This window comes from Heterodontus francisci, chromosome 37 (genome assembly GCF_036365525.1).
Source record: "Heterodontus francisci isolate sHetFra1 chromosome 37, sHetFra1.hap1, whole genome shotgun sequence".
Lineage (NCBI taxonomy): Eukaryota > Metazoa > Chordata > Chondrichthyes > Heterodontiformes > Heterodontidae > Heterodontus > Heterodontus francisci.
In genome coordinates, this window is record NC_090407.1 from 21,901,127 (window position 1) to 21,921,475 (window position 20,349).

The window sequence follows — 20,349 nt, forward strand, 5'->3', positions numbered from 1 at the left end:
CATCTCTGCAGCTAATTCTTTTAAAGACCCTAGGATGCAGGCCATTCAGTCCTGAGGACTTGTCAGCCTTTAGTCCTAATAGTTTTCTCTGTACCCTTTCCCTGGTGATTGTAATTGTTTTAAGTTCCTCCCTTCCTTTCACCTCTTGATTTACAAAGATTTCTGGAATGTTATCTGTGTCTTGTACCGTGAAGACAGACACAAAATATCTGTTCAATGCTTCCACCATTTCCTTATTTCCCATTAATTTCTCGAGAACCAACACTTACTGTAGTCAGTTTTTATATTTCTAGCTAGCTTTATCTTTCTCTAATTTGTCCCTCATTATTTTCTTCATCAACCTTTGCTGGTTTTTAAATTCTGTCCAATCTTCTGACCTACCACTAATCTTCACAGTATTGTATGCTTTTTCTTTCAATTTGATACTATCCTTAACGTCCTTAGTTAGCAATGGATGGTGCATCCTTCTCAGAGTCTTTCTTTCTCACCGGAATGTATCTTTGCTGAGTGTTCAATCCCCCTCCACCTACAGATGATTCAGTGCCCATTTTTGATGGAAATATTTTTGATCAAAGAATGCACCGCATACGTTGAGACAAATGGACATAAAGGAACTTTTTCAAATTAATTTACTTTACCATTTATTTTAAACAAGCCCAGTACTGGTTATCAGATGACAACACGTTACAGAGGGAGCTTTGCATAAATTTTAACCAAAAATACTTAAATAGAATAAGGAACAATCTCGAGCAGCAAAAAATAAAGTGCATTCTAAATCTGAAATAATTTCTTCAAAACAAATCCAACTGAATAGATACTGTCGAAAGTACCAAAATGTAGACCCACTCTGTTGCCTTGTTACATGGAAGCATCAGCATTGAGCTCTCGGATCATCAATTGTACCTAGCACAGTTGTTACTTGGTGCAACGGCTCAAACTCGTCAGAACTGGAACCCAGCTTAGCCCAGACCCCCTGCTTCATTCTTTAGGGAAAAATAGATATAGACAGCAAGTGGACTTGCATCTGAAAGATAAGGCAGTTTAATATCTCAATCATTAACCAGTCTTTTCTCCGAGATGCTGACTTCCAGAATTTTCAGTTCTTATTCCATCTTATTCTTGCCAATATATTCAAATGCATAAAACCATGAATCAAAGCAGTGTTTTGAAGTAACTTGTTTCATGTTTAAAGTGTTGAATACATAAGTTTCTGCATGAGTGATCAGGAGACAGATTCAGGGTTGTGGACCTGGGGACATGGTTAACAGTCAAATCTGATATTCTGGATGCACATAAAGCATTTTGTTGTCAGGCAGTAATCAAAACTGGACAAGTTCATAATGAATGCAGCTTTCAATTCTCCCAGTACATTGCAAAATTTAAAACACAGAATTTACCAATACTCAGGGTAAAGGATTTCCTCCTTCAATAATGCTGGGGCAATAAGATCACCATGACAATTACCAAGCAGGAGTCCAAAGTTCTAAATGCTCATCCTCCCTTTGGGACAGTGTATGGAGTCAATGCAAGTGATGCACAACAACAAGACGCCTCGCAGTGCACTGCACAGACAATCCACAGGCACAGGATCCCCAGAGTTCAGCATCCTTGGTCTTTACATTTACATCGATGGGCAAACGTCCGAACCTTTTGTGAATGTGACTTGTGAAATGCAGAAAGTTCCTCACTCTTCAATACTTTCTTACTCATTATCATCATCTCCAGACATACTCTTCAGTGCAGGCTGGGGGGCTGGACAGCATGTGCGGGGGAGGTGCGATACTCAGGGTGAGGGCAAGAACAAAGTTATTCTTTTCATCTTCTGAAACTCCAATGTCATCAGCACTAAATCAAAATTCACTATACTCTCTTTACTAATTTCCAGATAATCTGATCTGAATTCTCCTTTACCATTCCCAATACCTAGTATTAAATCACAGGCAATGTTTCCCATACAGCATGTATCTTCCACTTGTTTACATATAAGCTCATTACCCAAGTCTATTCAGATTTGAGTTTCAGTTCTCCTTTTGTTACTGGCTTGCTCCACTGCACAGCTGATTGAGAGACTGGGGACAATATTACATGCCAGGTGTACATTTGGCTCAGGCACATTGCCCACCCTCTGTCCACACAAATCTCAGCAACAGAAAGAGTTCATTTTAGGGCACAGATCAGTTAAAAACAGAGAACACCCAATCTAGAATATCAGATACCCAGGAGTGAGTTATAGGCTGGAATCCAATCAAGAGGTTCAGGTGACACATACTGTGAAGTTTAAATTCTTTGTAACCTCTCTCTGAAACCCAGGATTAAAACTCATATTGTAAACATCACAATGAACTGTGAGCAGAGGGTGACCCAGAGACACCATCTTCTGAGCTCCAGGATGGTGTCAAGTACACCAGCTGGAGACGCTGACAGTATCTGGGGGTTATTAAAGCAAGTCTTGGCTTCTTTATTTCTCTGTAATGACAGATGATTTAAATGATTAGCGCCAAAATGAACAAGCAGGAAATGCCACAAATTGCCCCGATTAGATACAGTCAGCACTCCTGCCGAGGTGAAGCTTTGTAATTTGATGATCTGTGCAAAACAATCCAATCGCCTTGGGGGCGTTTTGGAGGGGGATGAGGAGGATGGTCTTTCCCCACCCATAGAAAATTGTTTATTCTCCAGTCTCCAGATACTCCCACCTCTCAGCTGTGCAAGGACCCCATGTTTTGTCCATAATTAAGGAGCAGTCTGTGGATCACAAGTGAAGTCTCCCACATGTCACCCTGCATCACGTACCTCGAACTATGAAAGCTCGGAGTGAACTGTCCTAAAACGTGATAAGTTGCGTGTGCCCAGTGCCAGTCAACAAGCTCAAGCTGCAAGATGAATCTGAAATGATTCACGTTCTGAACCAAAGACATAAAAGGAAGGAGGTATCCTGCTGGCTGCTCTGTGCTGTGGTGCATCATGCTTAATACATCAGACACTGGTCAGCGGGTCAACACCATTAATTCAGCCCCAAGCAGTTTTAAATCAATTCTCAAGTGTTTATAAATTATTCTGAGAAAGAAATTAATTAAGATCCCAACGACGTCCCACCCTTTCCCGGTGTGGCGGTCAGTGCTGGACTTGTGTCTCAGGCGGTGGAAACATCTCCCAATCTCAGACGTGTCAATCGCCCTCATCTGCTCTGCTCCAGGTATTGGTGAGTGAACATGTTAAGCTCACTGTCCAGCCAGCCTGCCTTGTTCCTGCAAAGAATGACTCAGTTACAAGAAGTTGCAATCAAGGAGCCAGTGAACCGCCACCAGGAACCCAATGCGCTGTGACCAGCTCACCGCGACACCTCATTCCTCAACCAAAGAAAAACAGCTGACAACTCCCAGGGACTCTGCATTGCCACCTTCATCAAGAAATGCAAAGCTGAGAGTGGAGTGTGTTCAGGTTCCTGTGCTTTTTCCGTCTTCAGCTGGAGGAAGCTTGGTGCCTGCTCCCAGACATAATGCTCGAGTCAGAAATCCACCATGTGGTAGATCACAGTCCCTAGGCACCTGCCAACATTTGCCATTCATTTTGCCGATGCCAATAGGTACGCACCTGAGCAGCTTGGCTTTGCTCTGCAATGAGTCCAGCAATTCAATCTTCTTATTTAGATCCTTAATCTCCTCATCCAGGTTCTGCCGTGTTACATCCACTTGCTGACACAGCTGGGCAAATGTTCCGGTCAGCTCCCTACAGAGGGAGGAATGGAGACAGAGGCACAGTGAAAGGGAGGTACAGACACATAAAACTATATATTTACTGTGACAATAACAAAACGTGGCAGGGGCAGGGAGTGATGGGGGACAGTGAATGAGAAAACAGGTCAGTCAGGGTCCTGCTGATCACTATCCACTGATCCCTGTTGGAAGCTGCAAGTGGAGGTGACGAGTGAAGTCGGATCAGGCTTCACTGTGATGCCTTCAATAGTGGAATATCCTACCAAAATTCACTGTCTAGTCCCACAAGTGAACAACAGCCATCTAGGAGGGGTACTTGCTGGTGACACTACAGCATTATATCCCCGCAAGAGTCAGTGCCTTCACAGCCATTGGGTGTTAAGAAATCAGAGAGGGATATTTTGAAGATTGAAGGGAACAGCCGGTGTTTAGAAATAGGAGGGTGTGTATGAAGCAGGAAAGGGAGGGGCGTCCTCTCTCCACATTGAGCCCGATACTCCCCCCATTCCCCCACTTACTGTTGCACCTGATGGCTGCAGTTGGATCCAGTGTAACCAACAATGAGCTGCAGCTTTTCAGCAGCATAATCTACAAGCTGACGTTTGAAGGCTCTTTCTTTGGCTCTGGTCGTCCACGTCAAACGCTCGTACACATACAGGAGGCCATACATCCCCAGGCTCAATGCAATCAGCCGCCAGCCGACTGCTTTCCACACCTGACACACAAATCAGACAAGGCGGTCACATTTCTCCAAACCCCTTCCACCATTCAACATAAAAAAATGTAGGTTTATCTACCTTGGCGCAGCATTCCAACCAAAGTACCTGGGATTCAGTTACAAGGAAGCCACAGTGTTTCTGTTCATTTATATTCACCAAAGGCAGACCAGACAGGCAGCTTGGCAAGGGGGGCTCATGCAGCAGCACTCAGCCAGAAGCAAGGGTGAGACAGCAGACTGTACTTGGGAGCACCCACAGTGTCCACTATCTGAGCAACCAGAGAACGTAGACTGTAGAATGTTTCAGTCAGACACCAATCATGTCTGTGTCGATATCTGTCGCCATGATCTAATCCCACTCCTGTTTGCTCCTCGTACCCATTATTACTGGTTTTTTAGCAACTGCCTCATTTCTTTTTAAAAGGGTTTGTGGATTCCACTTCAACTAACTGTCTTTTTTCATTCTTTGTGATTATTTTAAGTTTGGGCACTTGATACCCTCACATTGATCAGTGGAAACAATCCATCACTATTTATATTAGAACCATTCATAATAATGGCCTCAGTCAGGTGACCTAGTAACCTTCCAGCTCTAACCAACCACTACAGAACAAGTCAATGACAGGTGTGGCCTTTAAACTATGAAACATCTCCCAGCACTGCAATACACTTGGGTAATTTCGAGGTGCCGATGTTGCCCTATGGTAGCACTCTCTCCTCTCCAGTCAGGAAGTTGTGGACCCAACCCTCCAGAGAGGACACTGGCCGACACTCAGTGCGGAACAGAGGGAGTGCAGCATCAAAGGTCGCAGGACCAATCTTTCAGATGACACACTAAGCTGAGGTCCTACCTAATTGGGTAAGAAGGGTCCGTGGCACATTCCTCCCTCAATCTAACACGACCAAAACAAATTAACTGATCATTCACTTCATGTGCTGTCTGTAGGATCTTGTGCTGTGTCCACATTGGCTGCCATATTAGTCTATACTAAAGTGACTGCACTTCAGAAGTAATTTGTTGATCCTGATGCACTTTGGGATGTCCTGAGGCTGCGAGCTGGTGCCAAATGAATACGTTAGTGTTTCTCTTTAGCTTCCTGAAACTGACTCCTCTTCAACCCCTCATGGTGCCAGCAATGCCACACTGTCCTGTCCATCAGCACTGCTTATAGTAGATGACCCTATGACTCTATGTAGTTACACAGATGGGCTGCCATTCAGACCTACATCACTCCAACACCAGCGGCTGACTGTACGATCTGGCAGAGATCACTGTACCAGATGCTGAAGGGTAAACAGCTATCACTTACCACACCCCCGACCACGATTATTCCCATTGATGTCCGCGAAGTTAATGAAGCCAATCCGGTTACCATGGAAACCATGAGTTCTTCCTGGGTCATGGATCCCTGGGGTAAGGGTGGTAAGCTGGTGCTGACTGGGGTAATGGGTAGTTGCCGTGGCACCTAGAGACACAGGAGACCAAGAATCAGCAGAAATTAGACTGCCCACAACCAGGCACTAACCTCTGAGATCACCCAATGCACCAATCAGATACGGAAAAGCCAGGGAGGAACCAACCGCCACCAATCTCACTGGCGTCAGCCGTGGCTCAGTGGTAGCAGCCTTGCCTCTGGGTCAGAAGTTCATGGGTTCAGGTCCCATTCCAGAGACTTGAACACATAATCTACAGTGACACTCCCAGTGCACTACTGAGGGAGTGCTGCACTGTCAGAAGTGCCATCTTTTGGGTGAGACTTGAAACCAAGTCCCCATGTGCCCTTTCAGGTGGATATAAAAAATCCCATGGAACCATTTTGAAGAAAAGCAGGGGAGCTCTTCCTTGCGCCTTGGCCAATATTTATCCTTCAACCAACTTCACTAAAAGCCAACAACCAGCAATGTAATAATGACCAGATAATCTGTTTCCCTCTTTGTTTTACCTGGTCATTGTAACCTGCCAGCGCCCTGCGACTATTCTTTGGGCCCAGGAAGCGGTTGACAAGCATCGTCCATCCGAGCGAGAAGTGGAACTCGATGTCCTCCTGGAAGTCTGCACAAAGCCGGTCGCAGTTCAGGTCATAGCTGAGACTGAAGCACTGACGGGGTACATGGACGTCTATCTGGCCTCTCTCCGTGGGTGGCAGCAGGGGCCGCAGATTGTCTGGAAGGGGGGAGTTGGATGGAGAAAGAGAGAAATCATTACAAGATCATCCACTGAAAGGGGCTTCAAGGTTCCCACAACCAACAAACACAAGGCCCTGTACCACACTGCACCAGACTGTTCGCCCATCAGCGCCACTCACTCTGACACCTGCCCCCAAACACATGAAATCCTGAATAGGAATATCAGAAATGTAGTTGAGAAAAGACCATGCCCCATCTCGCTCACGTTCTACCAGTCACAATACATCAATAACGGACTTGTTGACTAATCATGGTAATTGATCTTCATCAGTCTACAGACACGAGGCAAGGAAACCTCCATCCATCAGCCTCCCAAGCATGCTACACACTTACCCCACAGTCACGTCTCAAATCACTCATCCTGCCCTGCCATAGATATAGGCAACCAGCCTGCACCTACCCCCCCCATCCCCAGGGTCCTCCAGTCCACCGATTCTGACTGTCTGCATACCCCCCTCACTTTGCCCTGCCATTGGTAGAAAGGCCTTGCGCAATCTCGCTCCCACATTCCCCCAAAATCCCGTCTCACCACTTCTCTCTCGCCTTTAAAAACCCCTTTGGTCTCCGCTCCCCGTTCCCTCCCATTTTGATTTGTGAGCAGCCCTGGGACCGTAGTTATGTGAACACAAGCTGCAGTTGCTGCTGGAGGATAGGCTGGATGAACAGGAAGCAGGACTGGAGACTCTTTCACCCTTAGGGGAAATTAAAGCAAAAACAGCCCAAAGCTGCAGTTTGTAGCAGGGGTCAATGCTCGTTATTGGTACATATCTGAGGTTGGTTACATTTCCTGACTGTTACACTGTGAAAGGACCAATTGTCCAGCACTGACCGATCATTTCCTGCTGTGTTTTCTGCAGGCTGGTTGTAATGGTGACAGAGCAACGCTCAGACATGTTGCGCCCAAGTCCTTCCTCAAGGTGTTTGTGAAGCTCCTGTAAGAATGGAGAAACAAAGATAAAGACATTTAGAAGATAGTGGAATGAACTAAGAGAAAGGATGACCTACAGAGTGGAATGAACTAAGAGAAAGGATGACCTACAGTACCCTAAATTGAAGCAATTCCTTCAGATTTAGCCCCCGAGACCCAATAGTTCAGATGTGTCCCCAAGTCCAGTCTTACTTCCTCTGCAGAGAGACTGAATGCAGTAATCATCCAGTTCCTTGCTGACAGTTTAGTGAAGTCTCTTCCCCCGACGAATCCGGCTCCTACACTGGTTTCCGATTTGATCCTGTTAAGATTGGTAATCTCTGAACCTTCCTCTTGGCCCTTGCAAGTTTCAGATCTCCTGTCCTACACACACACAGTTGCTTTCCCGCATCTCACTGTGTTGAAACCAAGATTCAATTCACCTCCTACTCAAACTCATTCTCTCTCAAGACTTCAAAACTGTGGAACCCCTTCCCTCCCTCAGTCTCCCCCTCCCTCCTGCAACCTCCAGACTTTTATAACCCAAACGTGACATCATCTAACACTGCTTCCCAATTTGCCTGGCCTACTGCCTCATCCTCAGCCCTTCACTAAGCTTTCCAATAAAGAAATTCCGACGATTCATTTTCTGCTCTGACTACCAGCTGAATTGTGACTGGGGATGAATGAAGCAGAGTGAGGGGCTGATTTAACAAGCAGACTCGGGTCACCCACAATGCTTTAAAGCATTCGTCAAAAATATCTGCTCTGTTACAATCCTGAGCCCACTAATTACACCTTCCACCAGCTTCTCAGGGTTGAAAGTGTCGGGGAGGAAGAGATGGGGGTAGAGAGGTGGTGTTGGGCTGGCTCACAGCCACCTTTCAGTAAGTGGCAGTTTCTCACGTGAACAGTGGGACAAATCTTTCACATCAACTGACCGCACAGACAAACAAACACGCCTGGAGAATCCCAGATTCACCAAGGGGCACAGGGTGACTCTGATGCTGGAAGTTTGAGCCCAGAGATCAATCTGCTCACCCTCTGACACCAATACTCACACTCTTGTAGACTCTAAGCACCACCTGGGAGGGGTGAAAATCCATTTGGAAATCATCCACCAACGTGGAAAGGTGACGAATTTCTTCAGCCATTGCATTTGAGACCTGAAACACAGGAAACAGAATGAAACAGCCAGGCCAGACTTAGCAGCAGGTCCAAAAACTTGGAGCAGAGAAAATACACCAGTGAACATTAAATCACGTTCACCCAGCCACAGTGCTAAGCTAGCCGAGCAGTTTGTACTCTCACCTGCCGCTCCACCTCCTCAGTAATCTGTTTGATTTTGGCTTTACAATCCTGGGTCAGTAAATCCAACTGATTGTCTATAAACTCCAATCGATCCATTCGCTCCTCTCTCTGCTGCAGGCAATGCACCCTGCAACAAGGTTAAAGGTCAGTCCCAACCTCAGCTAAACCCAAACCTCAGTGTATGGACTGAGGTCTGAAGGACACTGTTATTTTATTGTACAAAGTAGTTTCCATTATAGTTTTTGGTTCCTTTTATTCCTGGTGTTCCCCCTGATCCCCCCAGTGGATGGAAGGGCCCAATCAGAAGGGAGGGGTATAAAATGGGCAACCCGTTGATACATCAACATAAACTTCAGGCATTACTTGACATACGCGAGTGCCCTGCTCTCAGTACGCACCTCTGCTCTGTGGCAGAAACATGCACGGAATCCATGATTCGCCGCAGGGCCTCTGAGATCTGCTTGGCACGGACTGTGTGTTGCTCAAACTTGGTCTTCACTGCCGACTGAGAGATACATTCCTGCAGAAAGTATTCAGAAAACAGAGGAATGGAAGGACGGGTATTGTAGGAATCAGTTTAAACCCTTCAACCCCATACCAAGAACAGCGCACAGGGAAGTGAGCTTTGATCAGAAGCATTCTTACACAGAAGACTAAAAATTTTATGAATGAAGGCCCTTCTATACATTCAGTGAAAGCTATATATCAGCCCTTTCACTCAGCACAGACTCACCTCAAAACGTCGCTCAAAGTTCTGGAACTCGAACATTCTCCCCTGGAATCCCTCAGCCAGTGCTCCACCTGTTCAAAACATAAACAGCATGAGTTGCACCATTTCTCTCATTCAGACTTGCAGATTCTCAGACCTTACAGCTTAAACTGGCAGAGATAGGACTGGGAAAAGATCCACAACCCAAGAGACCCAGGGTCTAAGTCATCTAATTATTTCAGTCTAATAACTGACGTTTCCAATTTTTAAAGCTCTGCCCCGATCCCAGGTCCTGAGTTAGCAATTGGCCTCAGTGTCTCTGGGTTTGGGAGGGAATGACCCCACTCCTGATCGACACCAAGTGACTCCTGCTGCAGATGGCGTTTGTGTGCATGTTGGGTGAGGACAGATCAGGCTCGATTATGCTACCCTCTTCAGTGAAATAGCCAACCAGCATGTGCTCTGCTCAGCAGTCCATGAACTTTTGCTCACTAGGCTCTGCACAGATCTTAAAATCAAGCATGACATACAGTGATCCCTGTCCAGTTTTACTCCGTTCTACATTCCGGGTTTAGTAACCCGCTGACCTTTGAGGATAAGTCAGAGGTCATTTACCATGGAAAATCAGTCACTTACAAATGTGGACAGATATGGGATAAATACAAATCAGACTCCCTTGCCCAGGATTCATTGTTCCTGTATGCCTCCCTCATACCTCCTTCTGGCATCCCTTGTGCTTTCTGGATGCGAGCGTTCAGAACCTCTTTGGCTGATACAAAGAAGATGCGATCTGTGGCCTGAGCTCGATCCACCACTCCCAACTCGTCCACTAGGAAGCTGGTGCAGCGTTCCATGTGCTGCTGACGCACCTGCCGCCGTGGAAAGAAGTGCTGCTTAATTTACATTACACTCAAACAATGCTCAGTCGCTGATTGAAGAAAAGCACCAAAATAAACGAGGCCCCAGCCAGTGTTGGGTAACATCCCAGCTAACCCTTTAATCATTTAGGTTTCACTGCAGAGCATCCAGTGTCAGTCACATACAGAGTGGCAATTCACACAGACATCAACACGACTCTGAGATGTACGTTTCCTCCCCCAATCCCTTGGCACTGGCAGCTGGTTAGGCACCTCCGCTGAGCTGAGTGTGGCGACTCCCCTGGGACTCCTCTGCTGCATGAATTTACAACATTTGCCGTCAGGGCAACCACTTCAAAGAATTTGGGGCTGTTCTCCTTGGAGCAGAGAAGTTTAAGAGGAGATTTGATCAAGGTTCAAAATCATGAGGGATTTAGCCAAGAGTAAATAAGGAGAAATTGTTTCCAGTGGCAGCGGGGGCAGTAATCAGAGGAAACAGATTTAAATTAATTGGCAAACAAACTAGGGGCGACATGAAGAAACTTCGTTTTTTAAACTTAGCAAGTTGCTGTGATCTGAAATGCGCAACCTGAAAGGGTGGTGGAAGCAGATTCATTAGTAACTTTCAAAAGGGAATTGGATAAACACTTGAAAAGGACAAATATGTAGGGCTATGGGTGCAGAGCAGGGAAGTGGAAACAACTGGATAGCTCTTTCAAACAGCAGGCACAGACACGATGGGTCAAATATAAGAATACGTGATTCACTGGCTCCAAATGCAGCCGGTTTCACAATGCAGATGAAACCCAGAGTCTCCCACCTGTCATCCGTATACCTGCCAGTGCCACATCCACATGATGTGCTCAGAGCCTCACACAACCAATCCCACAGCTTGTTATAGAGCGCCCATCCCTCACCACTCACCTCTTCCATGTACTCTGGCTCCGACGCAGATGCATCCCAGCGGTTATTGAGGATAAAAATGTTGGGTTGTGACAATCGCTCGTTGACTTTGTGAAAGAACTGCTTCTCCTGAGACAGAAAATATGGGGTTAAACTCCATCTGAGCTCAGTTATTGCAGTCTGCCCATACACGACGGGGTTTCGCTCACCGCCCGCCCCTACGCGACGGGGTTTCGCTCACCGCCCGCCCCTACGCGACGGGGTTTCGCTCACCGCCCGCCCCTACGCAACGGGGTCTTGGTCACTCACCGTCTGCATTAATGTTGATTCAGAGTTCGCCACCAACACAAACACATCGGCATCCAGGCAGAATTTATCGATCCAGCTGTCCAGCTCTGTGGTTACATCAATCCCGGGACTGGGAGACAGAAAATGAGAGAGGATCCCAGTAATTACACAGCACGGGGCAGGATCCCAGTAATCACTGGAGGTGGCAGTGGACTAGTGGTAATGACACTGGACTAGTAATCCAAATGCCTAGGCTAATGCTCTGTGGACATGGGTTTGAATCCCATCACGGCAGATGGTGAAAGTTGAATTCAATTAATAAATCTGGAATTAAAAGCTAATCTAATGGTGACCATGAAACCATTGTCAATTGTTGTAAAAACCCATCTGGTTCACTCATGTCCTTTAGGGAAGGAAATCTGCTGTCCTTACCCAGTTTGGCCTACGTGTGACTCCAGACCCACAGCAATGTGGTTGACTCTTAAATACCCTCTGAAATGGCAGAGCAAGCCACTCAGTTGTATCAAACCGCTACAAAGACTAAGAAAAGGAACGAAACCAGACAGACCACACGGCATCAACCTAAGCACTGGAAACGACAATGACAAACTCAGCCCTGTCGATCCTGCAAAGTCCTGCATACTAACATCTGGGGGCTTGTGCCAAAATTGGGAGAGCTGTTCCACAGACTAGTCAAGCAACAACCTGACAAAGTCATACTCACAGAAACATACCTTACAGACAATGTCCCAGCCATCACCATCCCTGGGTACGTCCTGTCCCACCACCATGACAGATCCAGATCCACCAGAGGTAGCAACACAGTGGTATACAGTTGGGATGGAGTTGCCATGGGAGCCCTCAACATTGACTCCGGACCCCATGAAGTCTCCTGGCATCAGGTCAGACATGGACAAGGAAACCTCCTGCTGATTACCATGTACACTCCCCTCCCCCTTCTCAACTGACGAATCAGTGTTTCTCCATGTTGAACACCAATTGGAAGAAGCACTGAGGGTAGTAAGGGGACAAAATGTACTCTGGGTGGGGGACTTCAATGTCCATTACCAAGAGTGGCTCCGTAGCACCACTACTGGCCGAGCCCTACAGGACATGCTGCTAGAATGGGTCTGCGGCAGGTGGTGAGGGAACATGAGTGACCACCACACAGTCCCGGCGGAGATGAAGTCCCGTTTTCACATTGGGAATACCCCCCATCATGTTATGTGGCACTACCACTGTACTAAATGGGATAGATTTCAAACAGATCAAGCAACTCAAAATTGGGCATCCATGAGGTCCTGTGGGCCATCATCAGCAACAGAATTGTATTCAACCATAATCTGTAACCTCATGGCCCAGCATATCCCCCCCCACTTTACCATTACCATCAAACCAGGTGAAGGGGGACATTTAAACATTATAAGTTCCAAGCTGCTAAGAATCAGAAGATTAACTATAGGACTGATAACTGCTGACATTAACAGCAATTAATCAAAATACTAGACAACTGTTGACCCCAAAGGAGACAGATGGGAAGAATGGGAACAAAAAGTAGACATGATTGCTTTGAGGGTCAGGCTCGCAAAAATAGATGAGGAAAACATGTTTTTGAGAAAGGCACCAAGTGGAACAACAGCCACTGCTATACCAGCAAAATATGGACAAACTGTCAAAAAGCTATATTAGTAATATGGGCGGAGCCCAAGTGTACATGCTTTAGCTGTGATTGGAGAAGTTTAAAGAAATGCATCACAATCAATGTAACATGAAGGATAAATATCACATGAATCTTTGTATCTGTGAAGAAGTCTCCTGGTTTGACCAGTAGAGATTGTCTCCCCACCAGTGTAAAAATAAAGACTGCTTAGTGAATGAACCACAGACCTGAGGTGTCGAGTGATCATTTCAGTCATTCCACCTAACACAGGGGACCAACGAATGAAGTTCAATGTTCAATGAAGAGTGCGGGGGGAGGGGGGGGGGGGATGCCAGGAGCAGCACCAGACATACCTAAAAATGAGGTATCAGCCTGGTGAAGCTACAACACAGGACTACTTACATGCCAAACAGCTGAAGCAGCATGCAATAGGCAGGGCTAAACGATCCCATAACCAATGGATCAGATCTAAGCTCTGCAGACCTGCCACATCCAGTCGTGAATGGTGGTGGACAATTAAACAACTGACAGGAGGAGCAGGCTCCACAAATATCCCCATCCTCAATGATGTCATAAAGTTATACTGTCCCAGAACATCACTGCAGGAGTTCCTCAGGGTAGTGTCCTAGGCCCAACCATCTTCAGTTGCTTCATCAATGACCTTCCCTCCATCATAAGGTCAGAAGTGGAGATGTTCGCTGATGATTGCACCATTCACAACTCCTCAGATACTGAAGCAGCCCATGTCCAGATGAAGCAAGATCTGGGCAACATCCAGACTTGGGCTGATAAGTGGCAAGTAACAGTCGCGCCACACAAGTGCCAGACTACAACCATCTCAAATAAGAGAAAATCTAACCCTCTCCCCTTGATGTTCAATGGCATTACCATCACTGAATCCCCCACGATCAACATCCTGGGGGTTACCATTGACCAAAAACTGATCTGGAATAGTCATATAAATACTGTGCAGGTATATAAATACAAGAGCAGGTCAGAGGCTGGGAATTCTGTGGCGAGTAACTCACCTCCTGACTCCCCAAACCCTGTCCACCAACTACAAGGCACAAATTAGGAGTGTGATGGAATACTCTCCTCATGGGTACAGCTCCAAAAACACTCAAGAAGTTCAACACCACCCAGGACAAAACAGCCTGCTTGACTGGCACCCCAACCACATTCACTCCCTTCAGCATCGATGCACAGTGGCAGCAGTGTGTACCATCTACAAGAAGCAACGCCGCAACTTACCATATCTCCTTCAATAGCACCTTCAAAACCTGTGACCTCTACCACCCAAACGCATGGAAATACCACCACCTGCAAGTTCCCCTCCAAGTCACACACCATCCTGACTTGGAACTATATCGCCGTCCTTCTCTATCGCCAGGTCAAAACCCTGGAACTCCCTTCCTAATAGTACAGTTGGGGTACCTACACCCCAAGGACTGCAGCGGTTCAAGAAGGCAGCTCATCATCACCTTCTCGAGGGCAATCAGGGATGGGTAATAAACGCTGGCCTATCCAGTGACACCCACATCCCATGAACGAATACAAAAAACACACGGTATGGAACAAGATCCCAGTAATTACACAGCATGGGAAAGAATCCCATTAATTACATAGCACGGGTCAGGATTCCAGTCATTATATTGAGCCTGGGTTGAGCTAAGGTTCCCCCCAGGACACTCTTTCATACCTGTCCATCAGCACCAGATCGTCTCGCAGTAAAGCACACTTCATCTTGGGCCACATGACAGAGACGAGACTACCCGCGGTGAGTTGCTCATCCTGGTGAAGGGCGTGAGCCAAATGATTCACAGTCTATAGGAGACACAAGAAACTCTAATGACAGTTGTTTAAATGAATTAATTCATACCATGGTAAAGGCCTCAGCCTGGGTTTCAGAGCCCAGCCCACATCCTCCCACTGTTCTGACCTCAATGGGACACTCAGCGCTTCCGCAGGGGCTACTGACAGTCAGCTGACCTGTTCCATGGTGTGTCTGAGCACTGCTTCAGCTAGTCAGAGACACACAAGACTGGCCCACGGAGCCCCCTGGCTTCACTAGACCACAGCTAAGGTCAAACACCCAGTAAGTTGGTGGAAGGGGAAGGGATTAGCAACTGTACCTGTTGCCTTCTGTGGCACCGCTCCCATCAGCCACCTTACCCGACAGAACGGGGCAGGGAATTAACCACTGGGACGGCAACAGAGAAAGAGGACCTCAAGCAATTCTTTCATAGTCACATTCAAACAAATCTATAACAGTGTGTGACTGGAAACCCTGACTGCCTCCAGCATTCCCCCTGCCCATCATTTGATAAATCCCCGCTCCCAACGTTTCCCATTTCCCATTGTGACTAATGCACTCCAACCCCCAGATATTCACTCCAAACCCTAAGCCTGCTTTACACAACCAAGCTCAGTCCTCAGATCTTCTGCACTGATTTTCCTGTCTCAGAATGTCAATACCGTCTAACCTTGATGTTTCGTTTCTCCTCAGACTCGTCCGTGAGCAGATAGGCCTCGTTCCCGTCTGAGCCCTCCACACGTAGGAAACAGTTGGTGGTGTGGCCAATTCCCGAAGGCAGGACTTTGTCCCATAGCATAGCGTTGATCACACTGCTTTTTCCATTGCTTGTCCTGCAAACAAAATTAATTCAACCCATCACGAATTGGCAGAGTGGCTAATGTGCCCTGCAATGCCAGGGAGAGTGAGAACCATACCCACAGACTAACGGTAGTGGGAGCAGGTAATGCACCATAGAACCAGCATCAGCGAAAGCAGGTTCAAGGGCATTGCAAACAAATCAACCCAGCATCGTGCAAATTCGAATCTCACCGGGAAGGTGCAAAACTCATGACCATAGCCTGCTGTCAAACATCATTCACTGAGACACCAACAGCAATCTGCAGGAGAAACCAAGGGCTTCACAAGGCCAGGACCGCCGGAGACCGGGGGGCAGCACAGGGCCGGGACCGCCGGAGACCGGGGGGCAGCACAGGGTCGGGGCCGCCGGAGACCGGGGACAGCACAGGGCCGGGACCGCCGGAGACCGGGGACAGCACCTGGGATGGAATTCGCACAGTCGCGTGCAGGATGTGACTTACCTGCCAAAAAAAGCCACCTTCATGTGACGCCGTGCCAGCACTTCACTGATTCCTCCAACCTTTGAGAGATAACCTGTCACCTCCAGCACCTGCTCCTCTGTGGTGATTGGGTGCAGCTCTCCATTCTGGTATGTCTCTGTGGAATAGGGAAAGGAACAGAGATCAAGTTATGGCATCCTATTTATGGAATCCTGGAACGCAGCCCAGGTCCAACACGGTGCTCATGTTTGGAAATGAACAGGTGGATGTGCGTAAATGTACACAGCTCCGTAATTGGGGTCCCAGAGAGCTGCACAATGCCCAGTCACGGTGACATGGAAGTTTGATTCAGGATGTTCCATGTCATTTCAAGTAACAAAGCATTATTATTGGATGATTAATTTGATCAAAGGCAATCTACGCAAATGCAAGGTCCACCTTCCCCCTGTGCAAACCAGAGACCCTCGAGGCATCAGTTTGATTTCCTGTTCATGAGGAATAGGAACTGCACAAGAAACCATTTCACAAGGTGGAGACTAGGGCGGGTCAGGAAGAAGGTAAATTACAGCCGTGTTGGTGAAAAAAGTTGCAAGGCTGTGGGTGTCGATTTGTATCTCTGATTCAGCAATCTGTCCAGTTTCTAAATGGTAAGTTTGATTACTGCATGATACTCATTACCCACTACCTTTCCATTTTCTGACTGAGTTGATTATCCAAAATGCAGGGAGGAGCAGGAGTGTTACCATTCTGAGGTGATGGGGGTATGCAGCGGGTGAAGAAAAGCCCAAAGTGTAATCGCCATATCCCAGGACTGGTCAGCTATTCATGCGCACACTTCCTGCTTCGTCCAGCAAAGATCACTACCCACCTTTGAGGAATGCAGCGCTCTCCTTGATATAGGCTGTGAGCTGCTCAAAGATTCCATTGATTTTCTTCTTAGCCGTGACAAAGTGTTTGAGCGGAGAAGCGTTTACCTCAGCCATCAGACGCTTGTCTTTCTTACCAACTACAACTGGGTGTGAGCGGAAGAACATCAGGGACATGGCACTGAAATAACGAGAGACACGTGAGATAGAAACACCAAGCTCCCCTGTCACATAGCACCCGGCTCCCCTGTCACAAACCTGTGGCCACTGAACCTCGCAAACTGGATCATCTCAAACAATGAGGAATATTGGCAATTCCAGGTAGAATTCATACTGGAACATAAAGACATGACTGGCTATACTTAGCAGGGGAAGGGTGTTGGGGAGGACAGGCAACATCCAAAGAGGGATCAGTATCCCAGCGAGGCCGGTGGGGGGGGGGGGCACTGTCCAGCGAAGCCAGGGGATTTTGGGGGGGGGGGCACTGTCCAGCGAAGCCGGGGGATTGGGGGGGGTGGGGGGCACTGTCCAGTGAAGCCGGGAGATTTGGGGGGGGGGGGGGGGGCACTGTCCAGCGAGGCCGGGGGATTGCGGAGGGGGGCACTGTCCAGCGAAGCCGGGGGATTGGGGGGGCACTGTCCAGAGAGGCCGGGGGATTGGGGGGGGGGGGCACTGTCCAGCGAGGCCAGGGGATTGGGGGGGGGGCACTGTCCAGCGAGGCAAGGGGATTGGGGGGGGCACTGTCCAGCGAGGCCGGGGGATTGGGGGGTGGGCACTGTCCAGCGAGGCCAGGGGATTGGGGGGGGGGGGGGGGGCACTGTCCAGCGAGGCCGGGGGATTGGGGGGTGGGCACTGTCCAGCGAGGCCGGAGAATTGGGGGGGTGGGGGGCACTCTCCAGCGAAGCAGGGGGGCCGGGGCAGTGCCCGGGGAGGGGAAAGGCGATTGGTAAACGGAGTCGGGTGGGGGAGAACGACTCCCGAGTCCACGGTCTGGCGCTGGACCTTGCAGCGCTTTAAACTGAGCCCGGGACCTCCGGTTTAACTTCCACCGCGACTTGGCACCGGAGAGTCCGGGCTCAGACCCCGCTCCGGGCGGCGGAAGACAGTGACCTTGCGCCGAGGCTCGGACCTCCAGTCCGGTCATGCACTTTACCCGATGTCGCCAGGGCCGGGCCTACACTTCAGCCGCTCTAAGCGGGATCGGGCCTACCCTTCAGCTGTTCTAGCGGGGGCAGGTCTTGCCTGATCCACTGCCGCGCTGCAGCCACCGCTGCTTCGCCAAACTACAAGGGCCGACGCGCGTCATCAACCCGCGCCAGATGCACGCTGCGTCATCAACCCGCGACTCGCATAGGTCTGTCACAGGCGAATTGGAGATGGAGAGGGTAGAATGGGGAGAATAAGGGAGTTATAGTAAAAGAGGATTTTTTTATATTTTATGTTCTTTTCCCCTGGTAGGTTCTCACCTCCACTCCCTTAAGTCCAAGCGATGCAAACTTGAAAGGATATGGTGGACAACTGATTTAGTCATCCCCCGCCAGATCTGGTTGGACCACATAAATCACTATTGGGTCCCATTCTTGGATGCTAAAACTGCTCCCTATTCCAGGATCATTCTGGAACACAAAGATAACCCCCATCTTCTTTCCTGCAAGTCATCTTTTAAAACCCCCTCTCCCCTATCTCCTCACCTCCAACTATAAATGCGAGGAGGTCATGGGCTTGTCACTAAGATCAAGACTATCGGATCAGCTGCCTCTGCCGCATTCCTCTCTTCCACAAGCTCACCTGGTCCAAACTTTCAATAATGCTTCCCCTTGCCCTCGTCCTGAAATCGTATCTTTCTCTAGTCTTGCCCATGAGATCCACCTCCTTCCTGCTCCCTTGATCCTTTTCCCACTAAACTGCTGACTACTCAGCTTCCCCTCCTGGTTCTTACATTAGCTGATGTAGTAAACAGTTCTTTCTCTTCAGGTGTTCTCCCTTTTTAAATCTGCCATCATAGGAACATAGGAGCAGGAGTAGGCCATTCAGCCCATCGAGCTCGCTCCACTATTCAAGACAATCATGGCTGATCATCTCTCCTTTCCTCAAAAGAAAACCCTTGACCCCACTGTCCTTGCAAACTATCTTTCCTGGAACTCTGTGTTTGAATCCCTCCAATCAGGTTTCTGCCCCTGTCACAGTACCGAAACAGCTCTTATCAAAGTCACAAATGATATCCTATGTGACTGTGATGTAGGTAAACTTCTCCTCCTCGTTCTTCTCGACCCATCTGCAGTCTTTGACACAGTTGATCAGACTATCCTCCTCCAATGCCTCTTAACTATTGTGCAGCTGGGTGGGACTGCTCTCACCTGGTTCCATCCTTATCTACCTAATCATAACCAGACAATCACTTGCAATGGCTTCTCTTCCTGCTCCCGCATGGTGTCTCCTATGGATCTATCCTTGGCCCCCTCCTATTTTTCATCGACATGCTTCCCCTTGGCAACATCATCCGAAAGCAAAGTATTAGTTTTCACATGTACGCTAATAACACCCAGCTCTACCTCACCATCACCTCTCTTGACTCCTCCACTGTTGCTAAATTATCCGACTGCTTATCCGACAGCTAGCACTGGATGAACAGAAATTTCCTCCAATTAAATATTGGGATGACTGAAGCCATTGTTTTCGGTCCCTGCTCCAAACTCCAATCCCTAGCTACCAACTCCATCCCTCTCACTGGCAACATTCTAAGTTTAAGCCAGAGTATTCACAACTTTGGTGTCACATTTGAGCCCGAGAAGAACTTCCGACCTCATATTCATGTGATCACGAAGACCGCCTATTTCCACCTCCATGACATCGCCAGACTTCGCCCCGATCTTAGCTCAGCTGCTGCTGAAATCCTCATTCATGCCTTAATTACCTCTAACCCTGACTATTCCTGTGCACTCCTGGCTGGTCTCCCACTCTCCATAAACTTGAGGTCATCCAAAACACTGCTGCCCGTGTGTTAACTCGCACAAAGTCCCATTCCCCTAGCACCCCAGCGCTCGCTGATCTACATTGGCTCCCTGTGATGCAACATCTTGATTTTAAAATTTTCATCCTTGTTTTTCCTCCATGGCTTCACCCCTTCTTATTTT

General features: G+C 48.1%; 1 protein-coding gene across 3 annotated transcripts; it reads right to left on the reverse strand.

The window, feature by feature from the left end:
- Positions 1–1,025: 1,025 nt before the first annotated feature.
- mfn2 (mitofusin 2) lies at positions 1,026–18,516 on the reverse strand. 3 transcript variants are annotated; one of them, XM_068017269.1, is made up of 18 exons: positions 18,426–18,516; positions 17,218–17,396; positions 16,371–16,506; positions 15,740–15,902; positions 14,956–15,080; positions 11,618–11,726; positions 11,330–11,437; positions 10,264–10,417; positions 9,573–9,640; positions 9,238–9,359; positions 8,840–8,966; positions 8,590–8,694; positions 7,451–7,553; positions 6,378–6,598; positions 5,745–5,900; positions 4,235–4,431; positions 3,595–3,729; positions 1,026–3,248 (listed from the first exon to the last, which is right to left on the reverse strand). In XM_068017269.1, the coding sequence occupies exons 2-18, from the start codon at positions 17,390–17,392 to the stop codon at positions 3,179–3,181; spliced, it is 2,274 nt and encodes a 757-aa protein (XP_067873370.1). In that variant the 5' UTR covers positions 17,393–17,396; positions 18,426–18,516; the 3' UTR covers positions 1,026–3,178. The 3 variants fall into 3 exon arrangements, with proteins under 3 accessions (XP_067873370.1, XP_067873371.1, XP_067873372.1); XM_068017270.1 differs by having other exon boundaries at positions 18,369–18,516; XM_068017271.1 differs by having other exon boundaries at positions 18,458–18,477.
- Between the last annotated feature and the right edge of the window lie 1,833 nt (positions 18,517–20,349).

Excerpts from the sequence above, each read along its gene's own strand:
- mfn2 (XM_068017269.1), bottom strand. The coding sequence starts at position 17,392 with ATGTCCCTGATGTTCTTCCGCTCACACCCAGTTGTAGTTGGTAAGAAA. Across the intron at positions 16,507-17,217 it reads GAGCGCTGCATTCCTCAAAG|AGACATACCAGAATGGAGAG; the intron begins GTGGGTAGTGAT and ends CCTATTCCACAG. Across the intron at positions 3,249-3,594 it reads AGCAAAGCCAAGCTGCTCAG|GAACAAGGCAGGCTGGCTGG; the intron begins GTGCGTACCTAT and ends CATTCTTTGCAG.